The sequence below is a fragment of the Anguilla anguilla genome, chromosome 5, assembly GCF_013347855.1.
Source record: "Anguilla anguilla isolate fAngAng1 chromosome 5, fAngAng1.pri, whole genome shotgun sequence".
Classification (NCBI taxonomy): domain Eukaryota; kingdom Metazoa; phylum Chordata; class Actinopteri; order Anguilliformes; family Anguillidae; genus Anguilla; species Anguilla anguilla.
Window position 1 is genome coordinate 44,003,464 of NC_049205.1, and position 16,616 is coordinate 44,020,079.

At 41.8% G+C, this 16,616-nt stretch overlaps 1 protein-coding gene across 16 annotated transcripts in view; it reads right to left on the reverse strand.

Annotated features, from left to right (window-relative positions):
* dgkza (diacylglycerol kinase, zeta a) overlaps nt 1-16,616 on the reverse strand; it is a 124,459-nt gene that overhangs the window by 45,419 nt on the left and 62,424 nt on the right. For 11 of the 16 annotated variants that reach the window (XM_035418311.1, XM_035418306.1, XM_035418307.1 and 8 more), the window contains 16 exons: nt 14,844-14,942; nt 14,135-14,203; nt 13,899-13,970; nt 13,652-13,768; nt 13,001-13,072; nt 11,351-11,446; nt 10,939-11,021; nt 10,147-10,207; nt 7,957-8,070; nt 7,646-7,786; nt 5,043-5,121; nt 3,909-3,964; nt 3,514-3,576; nt 2,958-3,031; nt 1,733-1,844; nt 873-1,072 (listed from right to left, as the gene is read on the reverse strand). In XM_035418311.1, the coding sequence (XP_035274202.1) occupies nt 873-1,072; nt 1,733-1,844; nt 2,958-3,031; nt 3,514-3,576; nt 3,909-3,964; nt 5,043-5,121; nt 7,646-7,786; nt 7,957-8,070; nt 10,147-10,207; nt 10,939-11,021; nt 11,351-11,446; nt 13,001-13,072; nt 13,652-13,768; nt 13,899-13,970; nt 14,135-14,203; nt 14,844-14,942 (1,508 nt within the window). The remainder of the gene's footprint in view (nt 1-872; nt 1,073-1,732; nt 1,845-2,957; nt 3,032-3,513; nt 3,577-3,908; nt 3,965-5,042; nt 5,122-7,645; nt 7,787-7,956; nt 8,071-10,146; nt 10,208-10,938; nt 11,022-11,350; nt 11,447-13,000; nt 13,073-13,651; nt 13,769-13,898; nt 13,971-14,134; nt 14,204-14,843; nt 14,943-16,616) is intronic. The other 5 variants (XM_035418312.1, XM_035418310.1, XM_035418302.1 and 2 more) reach the window with 1 other exon arrangement.

Sequence of the window (16,616 nt, forward strand, 5' to 3'; positions counted from 1 at the left end):
AAACCATATAAAGAATGTGCCAGACAAAACTTGGAATATGCCAGAGGTTTCATAATCAGACTCTCTGCATCCTGTCTGTCAAATTCCATAGAAATGACCAGACAAGGCTGTGCAAACCAAAGCGACACAATGTGTAAAATGCGGAAAAAAGGCCTGAGTTCTGTTTACATGATTATGCTCTCATCTCTCACAAAAAGATTAAAAAAAGGGAAAATATAAACCAGTTCGGCAGCTACAATGGTATGGTCATTTAACATTAGACATGCAACTGAGGATTAAGACACATGAGACAGGCTTAATGACAGACAATATATATGTGATTTAGGCAGACACTCCAGGGTCAATCTGAATGGGAGGGCAGCTCTTAGCAGGGCAGCTGGTTTGATGACAAGACTATTACTCATACTGGATATGAAACGCTATCAACTGGAAGTGCTTGCGGATAGTTCGCGAGAGAGTGGTCAATTTTAACTATATCAAAGTCAAATAATATTTTCAGGTCACTCTCACTTTAATCATATTAACTTCAGGGAGAGCAAAGAATTTTCGGTAGTTTAAAATACCACTACCAACAAAAATGACATTCTGTTTACTTTTATGGAGAACAATTAAATGCAAGATTGGCCATGTAATGTAATGACATCCAGTCTGTATACAGAAGACTGACACTCCTCAGGACTGCTGTAGGGAATGTAGGGATGCTGAGATCAGCCAATCAGATTCATGGCTTGAACCTTTCAGGCTGAGAGACAATCTGCCTGCTCAGAATTGATGTGCCAAACACATGATTACATACGACTGGCCTTGGTGCATGTGCACGGGACTGCTGAGACTACTTTGTGGTGAACCTGGCTGCTCGCATGCTCACTCACTCGTTTAACAGGGGGATGGAGGTCCTCCGCTTGGTCTTCTGCACCATGTTGGCCTGGTTTCTCAGGGAGATCTGAATGACCGAGGGGGCCAGCTTGCAGGGCTCCCCATCCACCTGCATGGGGATGGACTTGTAGGTGGTCAGGGTAACCTTCTGGCACTGGTTCAGCCTCTCGCCGTGACCTCCGACCTGCAGCGTTGCCTTAGCAACAGAGGAGAGAGGGGGCTCAATAACACATTGTAGAATTTTGCCGGGAGACTGGGAGAAGGTTGGCATGAGATATTCAGCGACTACAATGAGAAAGTACCCTGGATTTAATGTGTCATTGGCTTTCTGCATAGTCATGAGGAGGACTGGCCCACCAACCCCACTTTAAGCTTAATATGTATCCTAAACAGCTGCTTTTACCTCTGGACATAGAGTAGAACCTCAGAGACATGATCCTCTGTGTTATGCACTGACTTATGTACTGAAGCTCCTTAGCAGATTATACAATGCGAATAGATTTTCATTGTTATTATCAAAATGGAAAGTCAAACTCATGACTGATAAAATACACCTCTCCCTCTATAAATACCTTTCTTGGCACCTTGTATTAAACACAGATTAATTTACTGACGGACAGCGTGCAAAGCAGTTTAAGTTGAGCTGGATAAACAGAAATCTCCTGTCCACAGACTGCTATTTCCCTTTCAATGATTTTTAAGTACAAATGCAAGTGTCACACTTTTTAAAGAACGCATCATTTCTTTAATTAGTTTTAGACTTCCCCGAACTCACCAAACTGTAGTTGTGAATAAGATAAAGTAACTAACACTTCAAATCCACACCATACAGGAAGGAAAGGTGTCATGGCCCTACCAGAGACGTCATGGTGAACCCGATGACCTCGATGCAGCCGTCGTCGTGTCGCTGCGGTTCAAAGTCGTGGTGCTCGCCAGGGTTACCCCAGGGCATGGTGCCAGCACAGTACCTACGAGACACACGCAAGGGCGAACGTGATCGATACTGCAGCCACGGGGAAACCTGAATCCTGTCACGCCAGGGATCCGAATCGATACGTATTAGCTTGATTCCGCACTGTCACAATAGGCTGAGCTTCATCTCCGCTCATGAAATGGGGGCAGCAGGCAGCTGTGCCCGGGTCTTATCTGCACAGTAGATACAAATGAGCTGTCAATGACAGGAGACAGAAACGCTGCAATAACAGGTCCAGTGCACAAGTAAACATATCGATTTAGATCATTTGTTTGGCCATTTTGTTTTTGAATTCGGTGTGACCTGGCTTGCCCACTCGGGGAATGTAATACAAAACAACAACGGTAGGTAAATGCTCATGTCATTAACCAATAACCACTTCAGTAATCATTCTGAATATAATTGGTATAATTATGCCGCTATATAATGTTTTCAAGCTGAGTTACTCACAAAGCATGTACTCCATACATGTATATAGAAACACAATTCTAAAAAAAACTGCATACCAAATTATTGATATAAAAATGATGCCAAGTTTCAAGTAAACTTTCAGTAAAGTACAATATTTTCAATTTATTGGTGTAGCTTGGCCCAGTGTTTCTTCATCTTGCCGTCTCAAGAGAATGCAATCTTGGCTAATGTCAGCAGATTCAGCAAGTCAGTGATTAATGTCTCATGGAATGCATGTGGTAATGCATATATGCTATATGAAACTAGAACCTGTGTACATTTTTTCATACCACCAAATTACTTGATATTTATTATATTGCAATGTATATATTGCTACAGTATGTATCCAGCTAACAGTTTTCCGCTCTCAGCACATTCCTAGAAAAATAGGCAAACATTTTCAACATGTTCATTAGCAATTCCCTTTAATGTGTGCTGAAAGATAAAGTATTTCTCTTAACTGCATCAAAAACTTAAATGCATATACATACTTATATGTTAACACACTCTATTCTGAAACTTTACTGTTGAGTGTAAGTGTACAACAGTAGTGAATCGGCTGAAATTATATCAGCCTCAAGCCCTATGCCTCAAGTCACAGCACTTCACACAGTTGAACAGACAAAGCAGAAGTCAGAACTGTTTAATCAACGCTTACCTGGGAATGTTGAGGAACACGAGACACTGCAGCTTCAGGTCCTGAACCTTGGAGGTGAGGTCCGTGCCATCGCACTAATCAGAGGGGACGCACACAGACGAGTAGTATTAATCACAAACACCTTTCGGATGTGGCCGGATTAACGTCTTTTCAGTCATATCATCTGAAGGTTTGCCGTGTCAATTAGGCACTTGTGGCTGGCACCTAGTCTGTTTAACAAGCTGCTATCCAGTGAAGGGATGTGAACCACTAGTCATGCTGGCCAACAGCATGGTCCACTTAGGCACTGATGCAATAACAGAAGGTCTGCAGGGTCTGTCACCATTTAAACCCCATATTGAAATAAGAAAGCTTTGAGAGAAATCTAGAGGCATGTAAGCTGAAAATTGTGATAATGACATAAGGTGATCCTCCTTTTAAGAAGGATGAAGATTCATCAAGCGATACATTACAAATAAAGAACAAATAAATCTACAAACGTACGCCTCTTCATCTACAACAGTAGGTTCACACATCACCTCTCTCTCAAGAAAGGTCAGAAATGGGATCTACTCACCACAACCTTGATGTGCTTTGCCAGGTCTTTGGAACTACCCATGAGAAAGTCAGAGAAGGCCGTCTGGAGAGAGGGAGAGGGAGAGGGTGAGGGAGAGGGAGAGGGAGAGAGAGAGAGAGAGAGAGAGAGAGAGAGAGAGATATAGATAGACAGACAGACAGACAGACAGATAGATAGATAGATAGATAGATAGATAGAGAGAGAGAGAGAGAGAGAGAGAGAGAAACAGACAGACAGACAGACAGATTGATAGATAGATATATATATATATATATATAGAGAGAGAGAGAGAGAAAAACAAAAAAAGGACACAGTCATCAGCCACATAGGGGGAGAAATCCAGTTATGCAGGCAATGCCTATGATGGCCATGGCAGCGGCGACGGTGGCACTCACTCCGGCGTAGAACATCTTGTTCCTGAATCGGCTGTTGAATTTCTCTGGGTTGGCCTCTGAGGAGACAGAGGCGGGAGACGGACAACATTTCAGACTCTGGTACACATTTCAATAAAGCTGTCACACGTGCGCAAACAGAAATCTGTCTCAGATACAGAGATGAGACAGGCCTGGGGCATTACTGGAGATGTTCAAATTGAGCACATCAAATACAATATTCCCCAGAAATAGAATGCATTATAAATTGGAACAGACCCAGCCATTCCCTGCTTCGGCTTTACACTAAACAATTTCAAATTATTTTGCAATTAGATTCTTGCAAAGCAACCATTTTCTTTCTGTTTATGTCAGTGAATGTAAACAGCTGACATTCTAATTAAAGCCAACCTTGGAATAATAGGCTGTCAGAGGGCAGCAAATTCTGACAGCTGTGTTGATTTAGATTATTCTGAATTTAATTGCCACAGAACTTAGGTGGAAAACATGGCAATAAAACAGCAGTAATTTGTAATGCTGTTATGAGATACTCTAGGAAAATGGTATGCAATGAGTTAGAATTCTCGATGAGACAAGATTAATATCCTATCACAAGCTGTAACATGAATAATTAGCTGCCAGACTAGAAGCAATTCATATGAGGTACAGTAGTCCTTGGTAGATGGGTGGATGGAAGCATGGAACATGAGTTTCTGTCTTGACTGTAAAATGTAGAAAATGTTGTGTCAACATCCAATTAATTATAAATGGAGGATGGTAAGTAGAATGGCCATGTTCACATGCATTAAACTGAACTAGAAAATATTACAAAATACATGACTGCTGGAGTGTGAAGAAATATCTCACTGAATAATTTATCAGGAGCACTTTTGAACTCTTACTTGACATATTGACCTTAAAAATCAAAGAATTTGACTGTTAAGTAAGAATCTGGAACTTTAAAAACCAATATGACAGTCTCTGGGGCCTTGCTCTTTGACTGTGCAAACCGTAAATCGGCAGTGTTTTGGAGACCAGTGAAGACCGCATTTGTGCTGTGTATCAACACTGACATTTCTCCATAAACCAGGAGGAAAGTCAGAGAAATAAATTTCCGGTGACAGAAGCATAAAACCAAAACCATAAAAGAGTACAGACCTCTGGACTCGTGAAACTCCAGTGTTACATGGGCGTCAAAGCCAAGGCTGAAGTAGTTGTTGAAGACATCAAGTGGAAGCTGTTGGATAAAGCAGACACAGGCCGTGGAGTCAGAAAACAGCAGGGTGTACACAGCGCATACTCACTTTGCATTGAGAAAGCAAATGGAAAAAGGTACAGCAAACCACATGTGGGAATTTGGATATCCCTGAAAGCGAATATGCTTTTCATCACATTGGCATCAGACATGGTGGCTTTGAGTTAAGGGTCCAAACAACACATGAGTACATAACGCATTCAAACACACTACATTCAGACACCCATTCATAAACACATAAGGCCACAAGAAATACAACATCACTCTCAGATTTAACATAAATGCGTGCTGATTAGCCTGGGTTTATATAATTCAATTCTCTTGTGACTACTTTATGGAGAACCTATGTAATATAGTGTTATCAGCGTATTTTGAATCACTGCTTTTCGAATTCGACATCACAGTATCTTTGTAGATTCAACACAGGAGGCCTGAACATGATTTCATAACACTGAGCCCCAAACTCAAACGAGTGCTTCAGGCATAATTAGTTTGGCAGTTTCCGCCACATTTCATACTGATAATAACTGAAGCTGTTTGGCAGGGCATAATCCTCATTCTAAACCCTTCTCTGGTTGTCTAGAATGTTCTGCTCCAATCTGAGACGACATGTTTTTAATTGCAGGTCAGGTCAGAGTCAATTACATGTCGCCAGCTATCATGCCCGCCATCATTTGCTCTGTCTCACTGAATCGGCCTGGCGACTTACCCCCCATGCCCTCAGATACCTCTGCCATTTTATCAATAGGGAAGAGAAGGAGAAGGTCTAGGTTTTAAGGGTGGGAGCGTGAGGGGCAGATGGCAACACACCTAGTTTATGTTCTATGGCCTCCGGAAGCACAACTGCCTCCCATAGCAAAGGTCTAGCAACATACAGATCAATAGTCTCATTTCTCTTGCAGGCTGCTGATAAGGCTTATCGCCAGATACAAATATCGAGCAACTTTCTACCATTTTTGAGGTAGGGTTTGGAATATACTATATGACAAATAGAAAGGAGGGGAGGGATTATGGATTCCAGCCATGATAAAAATAACTTCTCATTAATACCACAACATCAGATAAAAAAGTTGAGTACAGTAATAGTTCTGAGTACATAAACACATAAATAAAGCATAAACACGGGACATTTTAGCTTGTCTAAACGTCTCAACTCCTGGCCTCTCATTATGGAAGGAAAGCTTATCATGTCATTGGCTGTCAGCAAGCTTGCTCTCCACCAGCTAAAACTACTTCCACACTCCCAAAGACATATTTACCAGCGGCAGCAAATGATGTGGCAGGAAAGAAATCTAAAATGAAGTAATCCACAGAGCTGCGTATTCTCAAAATGATTTACCAGCTAATTCAAAAGTAATAACCAGCATCAATATTTAAAAAAACTTTGTTATTTCACTTAGTATACTAAATAGCATGCGATTCATGTGGGCATATGAAAATTAGAAATCTAATTTTGCTCATGAATCATTCTTTAATTGTATTTTTACTCAGAGCAATAAAGCATCTTAATAGTAATGCTTTTTAACAATATCATTGTAGATTATAAATTATACAGATTTATGATAAATTACTAACTTGTTTTGCCTTTGTTCTGAAATGACTGTTAAAAATGAAGTTGATCTTTCTTTTTCCTACATTTTTATCTTATTTCTTCTGTAAATGTATTTTCCAGTACGTCACATAAGAAAACAGAACTGACAACAAACAAAACAATAAAATTGAGAAATCTACAATCATAAAAAATAACACTAAAAATACAGAAGTTATGTTTCTTTCTACAGACTCGCAGGCTCTGTTTGACACCATTTTTTGGTACAAACATCCTGTTACAGATTTTATAAATAAGACATGTCAAAAGAAAAACAATATGAATACTTTTTTCCTGTAGCTGCATAATTTATACAGGACTAAATGATTTTTGTTTGGGAAAGCATCTTCCGCCTCTTTAATTTTAATATGCATGTTTAATTTTTCAGAGAACAGCTCAAATTAAATGCGCATGAAAGTGACAGCAGTAAAGTGAATAATCACTTTAAATAGTCCTTCAGTTAAGAAATCCCTAAAAAGCTAACAACCATAAATTAAGCATTTTAATTGCACATGGAAAATACAGGATGATACAAGCACTTAAGGATCGTCGCTTCAGGTAAAACCATTCTGCACATTTTCATTATGCAGTTGCACTTCTGTCATTCAGGATTAAATAGCAATCTCTCATCCTGGCTCCTTGAAGTTATCATCTATTTATCTGAGTGTGAGTAACAATGATTCTCCTAATGCGAATTTAACTGTGCTGGAAAATTTCACGGCATGCATTTCACACCAGTTTAGATTTAACGTTGTTTGCATCATGCGCTCATTAGTGCAATGATACGGACACTACAGCTATGTTTGAACACTGTTATGCTGTTGCTGCATTCTAGCAGTCAACCATGAAATTTTACCAACTTTGCTGTTTTTAAAGGGTCTTACAGTACCTCATGTGATAAACGCTGCACCTGCTTACCTTGTCTGTCTGCTGCTCGTCTCGCTCTTCCTGGCTGGCCTCCAGGTTAGGCTCCACAACAAGGTTCCACCTGTCCAACTGGACAATGTTCCCATCCTCAACGTGCGAGAGTATTTTGGACACTGGCTCATCCGTATATCCCTGGGAAAAGAGTTCCTGATTACAAGCCTCATGTGATAGACTACTACACAGAAAACTCCTCAGAAAACATACCGGGACAACATCCTGAATATCGTCTTCAGAATAGCAATCATTTATATAAGCAACATCCATCAGTGCGTTTGTGCAGTTGTGTGAGCTACATCACTCACCCCACCCCAGTTGAGGGTCCTGGCCAGATCATTCCCTGTTCCCAGAGGTAGGACAGCCACAGCGGGCTGTGGGTTCAGCTGCAGCTGGTCCAGCATGGAAAGGATCCAGCCCACCTACCGAGGAGAATGGACACCACCTTAAATACACCACACCCTCTTCATTATTTTAAACAGTTTTTGTATGAGAAAGACTCCACCTTCAATTTACCCTGCACGTCCCCTTATTCACATGCTTACTGAAGGAGGGAGAGACCCCATCTTTAATGCAAAATATGGCCCCTTGGTCAAGTAGTGATACAACAACTGTATACTAAAATACCATAATTAAACACACAATTAAGTAATAGAAGCTCTTGAAAGAAGAATTTATTTACGCATCACTACATGCATAGTATTCTATACTTTAACACCAGGTTATGATAAAAGCAAACATAATGAATGCCAAAGAGAATATATTCTTCGTGGTGTACACTGATAAGGTGAGTCTTCGTAATCCAAAGAAAAGCACAATGGAAGAAATGGGGGAGTTGGGAGAATGAGCGCTGGGTGTTTGAGATATCAATCTCCTCAGGGACTGCCAGCAGCAGCACCTTGCCCTGTATTACACATTGCCTGCAAGCAAGTCTGACACAGAAATCACACCATGGGAATCGCGTTTGCCAGAGTACATCCATTACTCCAGTCCAGATCGATCCCTTCATCACAGGTGAGACCTCTTCTTTCAGCTGTGTGCATTATGGAACAGGGATAATTTGCCAAGACTGGTGCAACACTCCTGTCCCAGAAGAGCTTCTATCAGTTCTCGGGTGAACAAGCTCCCCTGCTCCAAACCTAACCGCTCAGCTTCCCGTGAGGATTATTTCAGACATCAAATCAAATTCAGATATTGTTCTGTTTTTTTTTTTCCCTGCCCGGGCTCGGATTGTGTTAACGAGCCCAAACTCACACATCACATCGAATGTATGCACGGGATCCGTGGCTGTTAATGGGAGATGACAGGGTCAGAAGGTCAGGCTAAAAATAAGCCAGCCACAGGAACCTCTCTTGCACACATCTGCTGGCAGGAAAAGCCTGATTCAAAGACACTGGACAGACAGGCGTAGCCAAGGAGAAGGTAAAAAAGGTTAACTGATTATGTAATGCGCTGCCTTACATACTGACTACCAACGGCTGGCTGATAAAAGCCGTTCTGGACTCATCATTTTTGGGTGCACCTTCGGGTGCAGTTTTCCCCTCTTATGGGAAGAGTCCCAGACAGCCTCAGACATGGGACCTCAAAAGAGCCACCGCAGGTGTGGTCTAATAACACGAAAGAGAAAACGAAACCTCCCTGGACAGGATCAAGGCTCTTCAGATGGTACTGATCCTTATTGTAAAGAGCTGTGACAGGCCTACGCTATACCCCTATGAAGGCTGATTGCTCTCCGCCTGGTACTACGCTGTAGCTGCAGAACATAAAGCACCCTCACACAGCTTCCTCAGGCAGCACCATCTGTCGACCCATAGCCAGTGTGTAAGAGACTGGCAGCACAGTGACTGTGAGTCCATCAGGAAGCGCAAACAAAGCTGATGGATGTACCCCAAAGCCATCAGATACTGATGGGGCCAACTGGTTTTCTGCACCAAACATTCCAGAAAGTGGAAGGAGAGAATCACTGGCCTAAGGACTGACAGACATCCTCACCACAACTTGTGCCAGGTACTGCATATTCAAAAAGTGTGGGACGACGCCCGCTCAGGGACCCAGTTTGGATCTGTGTGATCCGTGTCACGTGGAACCCGACTACATTGAAACGACTACAACCAAACTAACAGCAGTGGTCGGTTAATGTTTGCTGTTGCCACTTATTACCAGGCTTCGTGCCAAAAAAGGTCATGTAAGGACTCCGGTGCAGGCTCGATAAATGAACCACGGGAATGGATTTGACTTATAATGATAGATCTTAAACGGTTTGGTTAAATGCAAGGAAGGTAATGAATATGTGTTCGATTCAGCTTGAAATAAAAGGAAATGGGGCTTGAAGACCAGATAAAATGAACGACTTGCAGTTCAATTTTAACAGCAAACTGTAAAGTGGCATTTAATTCATTCGTAAAGCAACGGACCGTCGAGAGGTACAGGACTGTACAATACAAGCCTGTACTTAAGTCAAGTCCATTTAACTCACTGAATACCAAATGGATACTCACTGTTCCATCGCCTCCACATGCCAGAATCCGCAAATTGTGCACTTTGCGGTACATTTCTAACCTTGAAAACAAAGCAGAAAAAATAATCTCAAGAACAGATTTTAACTTAGCAAACATAACATTATGAAGGTTTCAAATGTTTACAAAAGCACGCTAAAAACAGCTCCGGAGCCAATTTCAAAAGCTATTATTCTGTGAAGAATTCCCTGCACAACATCTTCGTACGGATCTAATAAAATAACTGAGGAACATGTCTACGATAAAAGCTAATGGGACACTGATTTCTCCCTCTATAATCCTCCTGTTTCCTTCATTAGTGTGGTGTAATGAAACACAAAATCTAATTAGGCACAGGCATACAATATGACAGAGGAGATGAGTACAGTACCTACAGGCCACTGAATTTACGAGAATTAGTGTAGCACTCGACATATCATCAATGGTCTCTTTCCAAGTATGCTTAAACACACTGTCACTTCCATTGGTGTCAGTCATATGATGCAGGACAGCCCTGTGTATCTTAGCCCATGATAATGAAACTCTAAAATGAATTTATGGTAATCTGATCATTAGCTGCTATGTATCTTGGACCATTATGTAAGAATCAGCACGCCATGTCAAAGGCTTAATGAAAGCGGTATGTGGGGAACTTGCAGTCCACACGACAAGACACCAGTGAGGACCCTAATTGGTGATTAGACCTTAGCCAGGTTAGCACCGACAGTGCAGTGTAACAGTGACAGAAATGTGAGCGTGTGTTGAGACCGATGAAGGCACTGCGTGGAACCTCACCCTTCTTTGGGGCCTCCCTGGCTCAGGTCGAAGACTTGCCGGGGGTTCAGGTACCACATGAAGGACTGGATGATCTTGGCTCCCTTGATTGAGAGATAGGACACAGGGAGTCAAACAGTACTGTCAGAGCATGGGGTGAGACAGGGCCCATCATAAATCCAGATGAGTGGTGCTGTACGTCCTACAGCACCCAAATTAGCACTTTAATCACAAAATACCCTTGACCCAGTAGTCTATAGCCGGTCACTAAATTGACCAGGAATGACAGGCTGAGGTAATTCCATTAAATGTTTAGGCCTATCTGGTACAAACTGTTACTGGGGCAATCGTTCTGGTGCATTGAGTAGCATGTGGCATGTGAGTGAGAGGCAGTGGGGTGGGCATGGGGTGGGGGGTAGTGGAGGGCCCTCACCTGATTACCCCCACTCTTTGGATTGACAAACACCAGCAAGGGCTTCATGAGCTGGGAAGGCACAGGCTTCACAATGAAAGGCTTCCACCGGGTCTCCTGAAAGAATGGGAGAAAAGGGCATTCAGTAACAGAAACTCCCATGATCCCAAATCCCCTACAATGGCATCATAAACCTTCACTGAATCTCAATCAGACTACTCTATGGAGCAGATGAAAAATAGGATAGGACAGGAGGCCTTTGTGCCTGCCGGGCACAATATCAAAAGCTGTTGTATTTATACCCAAAAGCATGTGAATCCCAATTTCTCTGTAATTTGAAACGCGTAGCCCCTGCATGACATCGTACATTAAACATTAGTGTCTTGCATCTTTCTTTTTTGGAATTGCAAGAATATGACATTTGTCAGACACCTACTGCAAGGAGATGTAGTCATTATCTCTTTACATGTAAGAGCACTCGCGCCAATTAATAACATGCCTGGGTTCTGTTATTTGACAGATGGAAACTGTCAAAAGACTTCCCGCATCTTAAGATCCGCTTTTTATTCTTTTCACCACACCGAGCCACTTTCTGTCAGTCACACTCAGGCGGCAGGGGATACTCTTCAGTCTGGCTGTCTGAGCTGGCGTTCCCCCAGTGCCGCCTTCTGCCTCGCCCAAGCAACCGGGCAGCGCCGCAAATCCCAGCGCGACGTAAAAAAAAGGAACTAGCAGACAGAGACATGAAGCCCTGTCTGCGCATTCTACTGTGTGCCTACAAATGTGCATGTGCATTCATGAGCATGAGTGTAGAGAGAGAGTACACGTGAGAGCGTGCATGCATAAGTCATGGGCTTATGCGGGCGTGTGTGTGGTGTGGTGTGTGTGAGTGAGTGTGTGTGTGTGCATGAAGTGGACAGCTCCTTTTACAAGTTGCTTGCCTGCATTATGCACAGCCACACAACTGTGTGTGACAGCACCACAGGACATGTGAAAACCACCCAGAACAGGAGAAGGCACAGCATGTGATGCTCCTATGCCTCAAGGAGTGTTTGTGTCTTTCTGAGTTTCCATTTTTGCTAGCCTGACAGTTCATGCTGCTTTCTTCAATGTCACTATTTCAACAGATATCAGCTGATCTTTACATCTTCCTGATATTAGACATAGATGATTAGACTGATGCATCAGTACTTAGTGAAGATTAGTGGATTTGTGCCGTTCTTGCTCTCAACTGATATCTGTGAGCAAGCAGGGTAGGACTCGCTCAATGAGCCTATTTACAGCACTGTTAATCTCCCTAATATAATTACGAGGATCACTTCCTGGCCAGGGTGCACAGCTCAGAATTCTAATGGAGAAACATCTCTTGAAGCAAAGTAACTTCTCTGTTTCTGCCAGAATGAAGCAGTATTACTGGACATAACAGGGGTCACACTATTCAGATTCAGTGGTGGAATTGTTTTCATGCCACTGCTGATCTACTTCTCAGACCCTGACTTTAAGGTCATCTACAGCCATCAGATCTGTCATTGGTAAAGGCTGCAATCTGTCCTTCATCCAGATGAAGTGATGTGTCAAGTCATGCAGAATAAAGCCGTCATCCGAATTCAAAATGTGCCTGAGCTGCATGGAAAAATTGAGATTACCATAGATATCTGACATCCATCTTACCTCAGCTCCTTTTTTGCTGGATTTTCGCTTGAATGAGGTCCGTTTCTTCTTTTTACTTGACTTTAGTGATGTCTAGGGAAACAACATGAACAACATTTTTCACTGTCTACAATATGAATGAACACAATGGACCACACATGTTCACTTTGGTATTATGCATTAAAAGCAGGCTAAACTACATCAAAGTAATTACCAATCTGTTGGAACAATTAGCTGGGAAAGGTATTTCTTCAGAAGGAACAGCACATGTAGTTGTATCTTCACTAAAATAAGTTGTTTCATATCCTCAAAAGATACCTTGTACTGAAACTGCACTGGAAAGCATTATATTTAGCAAGGAAAATAGATACTCTCAGAGGTCCATAGGAAAGCACCTCCTCTCACCAACATGAAAACATGATAACAGAACACTAGAATCTCTAATCTTAAAAAATCAATTTAAAAAAGTACGGTTGTGGCATTTAAAAAATTGCCTGGGATCAGCAAAGACTACCAGATGGCTAGGTATCAGAGCTCTGTGAAGGAGCAGGTAAGGTCTGCGCTTTGGTATCTGAACGCTGTGATTGGGCAGGTAATTGGGCTGAGTATCTGAACTCTGTGATTGGGCAGACAAGGTCTCTGGCAGAGATTCTGAGCTCTGTAAGTGGTCACCTGAGGTCTGCGGACACGGATGATCCAGGTGGGGGGCACTATGACAGCCGCGTGCGCCCCAAGGGAGCAAGGCTCTTCAATCTGCTGCAGCATGAAGCATGTCACCTTGTTGTGATACTGTAGAGAGGGAACACACACTAGTCAGGTAACATTCTCTCTCTCTCTCACATATAGTAGCACATATCCAGGGCAACTGAAAGGTGCTGATGTATAAAGAGGAGGCCCCAGCCAAACCCTGTCTACTTACAGCCTGTTTACACCAGGAGCAGCTGATGGCCACAATTTCTTTACTATGAAATGTAAACTTCTGCTGAAAACCCTGTAAATACAAGAAGAGCATGAAAAGTCCTTTAGGTATAATTCATCTAAATAAAACCTCCAGCCAGATCCATACTTTGCCCAGCAGTCATCTTGAAGTGTGGTGCTGGCAGACTGTTGTCCAGGACAGAATTATAGAAAACGGTGCGAGCGTCCCGGCCTCACCTTCCCACACTGCCTGCACTTCCCATCCTGCCGTCTCCGGTGGACCCAGTGGTGCCGCACGATGGTGGGCTGAAACCAGAACATTCAGAGGGGTCAACCGCCACGTCGCCATTTTGTGATTTACTTTTCTTTCTGAAGCCTGAGGGACAAAATCGTTTGTGTGGCAACCCATGCTCTATATGAGATTTAATCTCAGGCACAGCTAAACAATACACCAGAAGAAGATATTTCCAGGACACCCCTCACCATCTTCAAACCTATTTAATTCTGTAATTTTAATAGACACATACTGTACGTACACAAGTTCACCATTGCCTAATGCAATTCTGAGGGACATAAATCATAACCTCCAGAATGCCAAAATCTTATGACTTTGTTTGAGAAAGCCTGTATGCTTTATATTAAATCTCTAAAATCACCATGCTTAACACTGAAAACAGACCTGCATCACTGAGGAAGAGGTGAGGATGATTATGCATGCTGTAGTGATCGGACAGAATGTGAAAAAGAGAAGGAAGTAGCAGGATGAGTGGGGGAGTCGAATGCTGTCATTGGTGACAAGGAGCCTCTGACAAGGGCCAGTTTTGAACTTATGTCACAGGGCAGGCAGAACCAGCCAGCAGCCTGCATCTCTGCTGCCATTGGGGCAGCAGGTGTGCCCACCATTGGGTTCCTTAGCACAGCAGCAGGTGGAGGTGAGAGGAGGTACCTTGGTCTGGGTCACGCAGGCGGTCGCCATGCGGTTAGCCATCCCTATGAGCCTCACAAGGGGCCGGGGCTTTTTTACAACTCTTCGGACAAAGACTGGCTAATGAGAGCGAGGCATGACGGGAGGGAGAGGCGGAGGGTTCGTACGGTTCGGAGAGTTCAGAAGATTTGGATCAGGTGGAAATGAAAGGAAACAGAGGAAACAGAGATGGTAAAGAAAGGAAAAGCCAAGAGAGGGTAAAAAAGAGTGAAACAGGCTATTGGGGTTAAAGTCAGGGAAATGTAAGCTTGTATGTTTAAATTTTATTAGTTTCACGGTTTAAAAAATCAGAACAAAATAACCAACTCAAGCAACAAACTGTTTCAGGAACTACAACTGTTAAATGTTCAGGAATGTTCACAAGTTTAGCAAATATGCAACTCCTAAATGTCAAAGTCTGAAAGCAATTTCCTGCTCAAAAAAAGAAACACTGCCCAGTACCCACAGTGCATTATTTCAGCTAACAGGAACAGAAGTTCAAAATAAATCCTAGAAATATGTAAACTGATAGGTGAGCTACAGTTGGAGCGTAAAAGTTCTTCATTGTAAATTACAAAAAATTCTAAATGTCTAAGCATCAAACAACAGCATTTTTTACAGCAGATTCTTGGAATATTTCAGTGATTAAAGATATTAAAGCTGGTGTGACTCAATAGATACATCAATAGTTTAAATCAACCAAAAAATCAGGACTAGCTACTAGACTAAGGAATTGCTTCAAAATACTCAGTAATTCATCTAAGTACATTGTATAGGTCGTAAACATCCTATTTTCATTTTTTATCTGTATTATTTATTATTATTATTTTTTTTTACCACTGAATGTGCTATATTTGTTGTGTTGCATAGTTTGGTGAGTTCATTTTAGTGATCACCAAACTTGCCAAATTGTGTTGCTGAAGGTACAAACCAAACATTGGCATTTAATTGTCAGTCAATGCTAATGATATAGTACATGTTGATTGTATCCAGCCCAAAAACACACTACACAACCTGCCATTAAATAATAACAAATAGCCTAAAGCCTGGCCTAGGCCCTTATAACTTCTTTTATCGTATTATTTTATGTATCATAAAGCTTAATAAACAATTTCTATATAATAAAGTGATAGGAAAAAGTTCCATGGATATTCTTAATATAATAACCTGGATTATTGTGTAAGTGCTTCAACTGATGCAAAATTTCAAGGGAAGTACAATCAAGCCTGTTGATGAGACATTTGAGGCTGATTGTTCCATTTATTTCACTGGGGATTTGGAAGTATGCCAAATGTATATAACAACAAACAGAATACAATACATAACATGCTGCAGCTAGGGAAATATCCACATTAAATCCTGCATAAACAGCTGTATATAAATAGAAGTATACTCAAAAGTAGAAGCAAAATATACTCGACATTGATATGAATATACTTTCTAACTGCACATGTATAGACGTCCACACGGCACATAACAAGAGTCTTTTATCTTAAAGAGTTATATGTGTGGATTCTGTAAAAAAAAGCAAAGACCTTGGCATCTATAGGCATCACAACATAAGTATATTTTCTCTTGAATGGTCATTCAAACCAAGCATTTCCCTTGGTAACATTTCAAAACATTAACCAACCTTTTATGAAAAGGTGAAAATATATTTGAATGACCTTTTATGGTTGTGGTGCATGTTATATGACAATATGTGTTGATATAGACCAGAGGAGAGCCTGTAAACACATCTGATAAATGGGTGAG